Source organism: Oncorhynchus gorbuscha, linkage group LG07, assembly GCF_021184085.1.
Source record: "Oncorhynchus gorbuscha isolate QuinsamMale2020 ecotype Even-year linkage group LG07, OgorEven_v1.0, whole genome shotgun sequence".
In the NCBI taxonomy this organism is placed as follows: Eukaryota; Metazoa; Chordata; class Actinopteri; order Salmoniformes; family Salmonidae; genus Oncorhynchus; species Oncorhynchus gorbuscha.
In genome coordinates this window covers 33,016,846-33,025,596 of record NC_060179.1, presented here as the reverse complement: position 1 = coordinate 33,025,596, position 8,751 = coordinate 33,016,846, and the positions used below count along the sequence as shown (strand labels likewise).

The 8,751-nt window shown below is 38.8% G+C and overlaps 1 protein-coding gene across 3 annotated transcripts in view; it reads right to left on the bottom strand.

Annotated features, from left to right (window-relative positions):
* Positions 1–2,964: 2,964 nt before the first annotated feature.
* Positions 2,965–8,751, bottom strand: part of LOC124039816 (RNA-binding protein 33-like) — a 52,910-nt gene continuing 47,123 nt past the window's right edge. For all 3 annotated transcript variants that reach the window (XM_046356229.1, XM_046356232.1, XM_046356231.1), the window contains exon 19: positions 2,965–8,725. In XM_046356229.1, coding sequence (XP_046212185.1) covers positions 8,677–8,725 — 49 coding nt within the window. In that variant the 3' untranslated portion in view covers positions 2,965–8,676. The remainder of the gene's footprint in view (positions 8,726–8,751) is intronic.

Here is an 8,751-nt window from a genome sequence, read left to right as displayed (position 1 = left end):
CCAGTTCTTTCATGGCCCGCATACTCACCATGCTTGTCACCATTGAGTATGTTTGGGATGCTCTGTATCTACGTGTACGACAGCGTGTTCTAGTTCCCGTTAATATCCAGCGACTTTGCTGAAGAGGAGTGGGACAAACTCCACAGGCCACAATCAACAGCCTGATCAACTCTATGCGAAGGAAATGTGTCGCGCTGCGTGAGGCAAATGGTGGTCACACCAGATACTGACTGGTTTTCTGATCCACGCCCCTTCCTTTACAATTTTTTTTTTTTTACGGTATCTGTGACTATATTCCCAGTCATGTGACATCCATAGATTAGGGCCTAATTCATTTATTTCAATTGACTGATTTCCTTATATGAACTGTAAGTCACCAAAATCTTTGACATGTTTGTATGTAAAAAAAATTGTTTTGTGAATTTAAAAGATACACACCCAGTGCTGGTGCCCTCCCCTACAGCCATTGTGGCCTTTAGCAATTCATTTAACCCTCAAAACTGTTACAAGGGTAATGCCCTTAATGACTTTCAGAGGCCGACCGATCACAAATACTAAGACTTAGGCTTCACTCTCTTGAATAAATTGTGGTAGGATTATTAACCCATTACATGAATGAACTGTGATAAAAAGGTCTACAGAGCCAAGGTATTGGTCAATGTTTAATGCTGTACTACTGAGTAGCTCTCTACATCTTACACTGAGCAGAGTGAAGACTAGAAGTACAGAGAAAATGCCCCCCCCCCCAAGTCTCAAAAAGAGGTAGGACAACTGCAAAGTTTCTGAAGTCTGAACACTGTTGCAACACGACTAGGAATTCCACTTCCTTCTACAGAGTCACCTACATTGTGTATTGTTGTTGATATTGTGAGGTGGAAACTCGGGAGACAAAGCGGCACGTCTCCTCCAGAGCGTTGACCTTGGGTCTCTGGCAGTTACAAAAGCGGCTGAGAGAAAGCATTCCGCAGAGCAGGTAAATAAAGCTCTCGATAATCCCTGTGGGGGCCTCATGTTTGACTGCTGCAGTTTGAACAACCATTTCAACAATCGGGGACATTTGCAAACATGAGCAGTCATCTGGCATTTTTGGAAAACACAACTTGGTTTCTTAGGGGGGTCACGTTGAAAATGGAAGTTTGCATAATTTATTTTGTGTAAACGTTGGATCTATTGCATCTGCTGTCACCAACAACCCTGAGGTGTGTCTGCAACACTGTAAATGGTTGGTAGTAAGATGGAAAAAGCGAGTACATAACTCCAAATGTATAAAAGGAATTCACAGTTGAAGTCAGAAGTTTACATACACTTAGGTTGGAGTCATTAAAACCCGTTTTTCAACCACTCCACAAATTTCTTGTTAACAAACTAGTTTTTGCAAGTCGGTTAGGACAACTACTTTGTACATGACAAGTAATCTTTCCAACAATTGTTTAAACAGATTATTTAACTTATAATTCACTGTATCACAATTCCAGTGGGTCAGAAATGTACATACACTAAGTTGACTGTGCCTTGAAACAGCTTGGAAAATTCCAGAAAATGTCATGGCTTTAGAAGCTTCTGATGGGCTAAATGACATCATTTGAGTCATTTGGAGGAGTACCTGCGGATGTATGTCAAGGCCGACCTTCAAACCCAGTGCCTCTTTGCTTGACATCGTGAAAAAAATCAAAAGAAATCGGCCAAGACCTCAGGATGGTTTTTTTGTAGACCTCCACAAGTCTGGTTCATCACTGGCAGCAATTTCCAAACACCTGAAGGTACCACGTTCATCTGTACAAACAATAGTATGCAAGTATAAACACCACGGGACCACGCAGCCGCCATACCGCTCAGGAAGGTGATAAACGTACTTTGGTGCAAAAAGTGCAAATCAATCCCAAAACAGCAAAAGACCTTGTGAAGATGCTGGAGGAAACTGGTACAAAGGTGTCTATATCCACAGTAAAAACGAGTCCTATATCAACATAACCTGAAAGGCCGCTCAGCAAGGAAAAAACACTGCTCCAAAAACACCATAAAAAAGCCAGACTACGGTTTGCAACTGCACATGGGGACAAAGATCATACATTTTGGAGAAATGTCCTCTGGTCTGATGAAACAAAAATACAACTGTTTGGCCATAATGACCATAGTCATGTTTGGAGGAAAAAGGGGGATGCTTGCAAGCCGGAAAACAACAACTCAACCATGATGCACGGGGGTGGCAACATCATGATGTGGGGTGCTTTACTGCAGGAGGGACTGGTGCACTTCACAAAATAGATAGCATCATGCGGAAGGACAATTATGTGGATATATTGAAGCAACATCTCAAGACATCAGTCAGGGAGTTAAAGCTTGGTCGCAAATGGGTCTTCCATATGGACAATGACCCCAAGCATACTTCCAAAGTTGTGGCAAATGGATTTAGGACAACAGAGTCAAGGTATTGGAGTGTCCATCACAAAGCACTGACCTCAATCCTATAGGAAATGTGTGGGCAGAGCTGAAAAAGTGTGTGCGAGCAATCCTGACTCAGTTACACAAGCTCTGTCAGGAGGAACAGGCCAAAATTCTTGTGGGAAGCTTGTGGAAGGCTACCCGAAACACTTGACCCAAGTTAAACAATTTAAAAGGCAATTCTACCAAATACTAATTGAGTGAATGTAAACTTCTGACACACTCAGAATGTGATGAAAGAAATAAAAGCCGAAATAATTCTCTATTATTCTGACATTTCACATTCTTAAAATAAAGTGATCCTAACAGACCAAAGACATGGAATTTTTACTAGGGAAAAACTGAGTTTAAATGTATTTGGCTAAGGTGTATGTAAACTTCTGACTTCAACTGTACATAGGCATACTTTTATTATCGTAAGAATGACTTGAGCATAATTTGTTTCTACCTATAGTTAGCGCATCATACTAGGCGTCAATCGCACTGCGATATTTCACCTGGTTAAATAAAGGTGAAACATTTTAAATCAATCACACTTCTTTATTTTCAAAGTTAATTCAAAGAAAACCAAAAGACAAAATACATTGGTGTTTATTTAGGTATGGAATCACTTAATTATTCAACAATGCACATTGTATCTTGTATATTTTGTAAAAATAATAGCACATTTCAACATGTTGCATCTCCGCTTACAAAGGCACCTCAAGCAAACATTTCACAGACAAACACTGACATTCTTGAACAATGTTGGTTTGTACAATCTTGATTGATCAACATTTCTTTTAACACAAATGTGAAACATACATTTTGGTATATTTTCAACAATTAAAGTCAGTTTTTTCAGTGACAATATCACACCGTCCACGGTATAACAAATCAGTGGTGTCTTTTTTATGATCCAACCAAACATTTGAATGCCGAGCATAGCTGGCATGACTTGGGTGGAGTGGAAGCGTGTGGCTTTAAGCGTGTCTGATCTGTGAACCCGGGTGTCGTCACAGAGATGTTAACCTCCATCCACTGGGCTAACAAACAAAGGTAATCCCGACAGGGCCCCTGCTTGATACAGAGGGTTAAGAGCAGCAACAACCACAATAACAACACACCTCAACTGAGGCAATGCCAACCCTGGAGCTTGGGAGGATAGGGTTACAGGAAAAGGGGTTGATGGAAGAAGCGTAAGTACGGCCAATGGGGTTTGAGGCCCAAAACCATGCTGCAAAATCAACTGAATTATCAAGAAGAAAAAGTAGTCAATCGTGTTCTCACAGGACCTGCAAACAACCAAACCGTGTTAGCATTGAGGCAAGGTGCCAGTCCACGGGATCACACCTAAAAAAGAAAAGAGGAAAGGAGTCAACTATGGATATTCAGCCGTGGTCCTGCAAACAAAAAAAAAACAATGCGCTTCTGGAGCCCATCCAATAAACCTAAGTGAAGAATAAGAAACGTTAGTAGTTTCAAAGTTCGGAGATCTTTAAAAACGTCAGGCACTTCTTCAACTCAACGGCCACGATAACATTTTAAGCAGCATGTCCAGTAGTTGCATCTTAGAAAACCATTGACATTTAAAATAAAATAAGCAATAGCAAACAATTTGATGTGAGCAGATCAGTCAAATCAGTAGATGTAGCATCCTGTTTAACACCTAAATTAATGCAGCTTCCTCAAAAAATCATCAACATTAAAACAGCTAAAGTAGAGTGCTCCAAACCTGATGACACAAAAAGCACAACGTTCATCATACAGTACACGTAAGTACAACGGCAATAAACACCTTAGAAACAAGGTACAAAAATAGGTCCAATATGAACCTGGTTCTCTGTTACAAGACATAACATTCATGTCTTTTACTCTTTTACTAATTTACTTAAAATGGCATTGCCAATACTTTTTAAATCCATAGGATTCAAATGTAAATTCAGCACACAAAAAAACATTGAACAACGTGCAAAGAAGCGGCCAGTTCAAACATCTAACAAAATAAAACCTCAGTCAGTAGTCAGAGAAAGCCCAAAACAGGAAGTGACCAAAAAAAAAAAAAAAACTCTACAATTGTACTCAATTGTAACATGTTGCCCTTTACGACTTACAAGGAGTACAGGAAACCGCTAGGTAACACATGCGCCATCCTCTGCTCCTTATGCTGACAGCTAATACTATGGCATCTCAAATAATGAATTATCAGTGCTGTGTGTTGGGGAGGATGGGGGTAATTAAATGTAAACTATGAATATATACACTCATATACTTTGAATAAAGATACTCAAATACTTCAAAAATAAAATGAAGATTCATTGCCAGAAATATTGGCAGATTGTACCCAATTAGCATGTAATGGAACGATGTAGCCTACATTCAAGCTAAGTAGCCTACATTCAAACTATGTAGCCTACATTCAAACTATGTAGCCTACATTCAAACTATGTAGCCTACATTCAAACTATGTAGCCTACATTCAAACTACGTAGCCTACATTCAAACTACGTAGCCTACATTCAAACTACGTAGCCTACATTCAAACTACGTAGCCTACATTCAAACTACGTAGCCCACATTCAAACTACGTAGCCCACATTCAAACTACGTAGCCCACATTCAAACTACGTAGCCTACATTCAAACTATGTAGCCTACATTCAAACTATGTAGCCTACATTCAAAAGTTACCTAATCTTACTGATACACCTAGTTCCCAAGTTGAATTATGCAACAGGAAATTGTTCAAGGATTTGGTAAAACAGCACAGGGAGGGGAGTCAGTATACTGGAAGAGACAATAACCAGGGAGGATAAAAACTAACCGATACCGTAAGAAAAAGATTAGATTACAATGAAGGACAGCTGGCATCCAAATTGAGCTACCTCACTGTAACGACAAATTGACATCAGACACACAAAGTTGTGGGCTAGAATAGTTCAATCGGCTTCACATAACCATATTTTCATGGTATATATAGGCCATATTTTATTTTCCCTTTAAAACGTCTTCAAATATCGACAAACAGAAACATGGTCCAGGCTCTCAAGTTTTTGTTCTCCATACAAATGAAACACTTGTAGAATAACGAAAGTCTGGACACACACACACACACACACACATCTATATCTAGATATATACATTTATAAAAATAAAAAAGGTTAACTTGATACAACAAAGCACATAATGAGAACTCAAAAAGTTTGGAAAAGTGAAACATTCAGTGACAGTTCTAATTGTTTGATGTTATGTTCATGACTACTAATACACTGACAATGGTTGCCCCCACACCTTCCCAAATGGAACAGATACTGCGCTAAATTATACTAAATAATGAAATTATACCGCAACTGTTTTATTCTGATCTCTTATTATAGGAGGTTGGTCACTTTTGGAAGCAAAATAAAATAAAAACCTAACCGAGCCTTGATTCAACAATACTGAAAGGTACTTTTGACACAAATATGCATTTGTTGCACCAGGTTTCAGTAAACCTGCAATCCATCATTAACAAATAATTATAAAATAAATAAGATGTATGTATGTATGTATGTATGTATGTATGTATGTATGTATGTATGTATGTATGTATGTATGTATGTATGTATGTATGTATGTATGTATGTATGTATGTATGGATGTATGTATGTATGTATGTATGTATGTATGTATGTATGTATGTATGTATGTATGTATGTATGTATGTATGTATGTATGTATGTATGTATGTATGCACTCAGTATAGAATGAGTTTGTAAATTAGTTTTTTTTAAGTAAAAAAAAAAACAAGTATGACATTTCCTTTTGCGGTTTGGTGTTCTAATCAAAATTCTAAACAAAAAACATAGATTGGCAAGACTGCTACAACATTGTGGCCTAATGCAAAAACAACAAACCAGTATCCTTGTTTTACTATTGAGTCAAACTAAAGTTTACTATTAAATGAACGTAAAGAGTTCTAGCTCAGGTTAGAGTTCTATTTGATCAGAAACAAAACTAAACTTCCAACGGTTTCTAAATGACCCATATCAAAAATCTTCTGAACGTATCGGCCAATAATAATCATATCAGCAATCCAATACAGAATCTAAATTTATGGCAACTAAAAGACATCTGATGCTATGTAAAAATTGTACCCTACAAAAATTGGACGCCTCAAAGCCCCCCCCCCCAATCAATCTGTAAAATATTTTGTTGACAGACTATAAAACTACCAACCATACTCAGCATTTGAATCATTATACCAATGTAGCATGACAATCATAAACCCAGTGTTTCCCCTGTATTCATTTCACAGCGGCGCTGCTAAATTGTTGCCGCCACACCAAATATATATATAAAAAAGTGGAATGGGTAAATGTTTTGTGTAAACTTAAATGACAAAAACCAGACAAAGTACTTAGAAATGATCATTTAAATATATTATTTAATAATATAATCTTTGAGAACTTGAAATCGAAAAAAATAAAAGCTAGACAGTTAATATTGTACATTTTTGAGTCGTCCTATGAATTTTTGAGTATTTTTAGCCTGGCTGGATTACTGACCGGGCACATACCCAGGGGCCCCGATTGGCGTACCCATTGCTTTTGTTATGTGTGAGCTTAACACAGCCATGCCAAAAAGTGATATAGAATTGAATTGCAGGAAATTTTTCTGAGAAACCGCAAATTTGTCTCTCCGCCGACAATTCTGGATCGAATTAAGCTGCGCCAACGGGTTGACCACGCCCCCCCAACACCAGATAAACCCCTTTATGATCCTTGCCTGACCCCACCCACCCACCCACCTTCTGTGACAGTTGCCACCACTGCTAAAACAAATTCTAAGGGAAACACTGATAAACTTTTAAAATGTAACTGTAATGACAATTTACTATGGAGCGAACACACCCACTAAACCTGACATGTACCAATGAAATCAGAATATGCCAACGATACACAAAACTAAAGTTGGGTGCATCCCAAAAATGTCAATAAAGTCTAAAACGGATTCCGAGACCACACAAGCGTAGACACCCTATTCATGTTTACCCAGTTAAAAGACTAAACTAACAGCTCCCTATTAAAGTACACATTTTTCCAATGATCAAGTAACGCTAAAACGGTCAAAATGGACAACACTAGCATCATAAGGACAATTAAACCAGTCTTTCCGCGTAACGTCAATGACCTTAAAATGTAGAGAAAACCTAACAAATACACACTATTTATCCATGTCATCCAGCCTAGTATTCCTCCAGAAGTGAAAGGTGAAGATATGGTGGCCAGTCAAAAGGGCTTTCTTTAACAGAACTGTGAAATTCTGTTAGGAATAGGTTAAGAACGTCCTATATTTGCATGGCTCATCAATCTAAATTCTATTTGAATAAAAATCCTTGGAATCGTTACCTGATGCAAGGTCAAGTTTGAATCCCCATAATCATACCCTCAAACCAGATTCTATTTTTTATTTGATTAAATTCTCCACTAGGCTGTGCCATTTACTCAGGAATGAAACACTACTTGAGGAAGGGCTCTACCCAAAAAGTCAACCCATCGCATCCAATCCACAATAATTATGAAATGCTGCCATTTGTAGAAGGAAAATGGCACTGCCAGAAAGGAAAATATGTAGTGGCAAGCTTCGTACCTATTCTACACCCGTTTCTTTCAGTCAAGACCTACATCAGCAGCTTGCCTCGAATCAAAAACACCTGTTCAGAAAATGTGTAAAATCTCCAGGTACAAGTTAAATCTCCTAAACTCTTTTCCCTAATCGTTGATATAGATGGTGTTCACAACTGAGCTGAGGGTGGGGAGCAACCATTATCCAGTGTCAACCACTACTTCTTGTTGTCGTTAGTGCCCGATGCACAAACCTTTTACTCATCTCAAATTCCTTCTGTCAAAGTTTGAAAAATCACAGACTATCCAGCATCTTCCCTCTAGTCACGTCTGTCCAAGTGTCCAGACCAGTGACCATAAACATATTTGTCATATGAAACCGGCATTGAAGCTCCCCCTTTACGGAAATTCAAACATGAGCAAAACATGCTGCTTTGTGTTGAAGTTTTCCTCAGTAGATCCGTCAGCAGGCAAGGAGGTCGGGGGTGCTTGTTATGAGGAGGATGAGGGTGCTGTGTAGGTTCTGTGTGTTCCATAGAGCTGTTGTTACATATAGCTGAAGGATCTGTACACCGGAACCTCCAAGCAACATGAGTGTCAGGCGTGACGTCCTGCACTGGGCACTCGCCGCCACCCTCTACCGCGCGGCTTCAGACATCAATCAGTGACACATCAATATGGGACAAATCTATCATATGCCTGTATGGTTCCAAAAGAAAGATGCA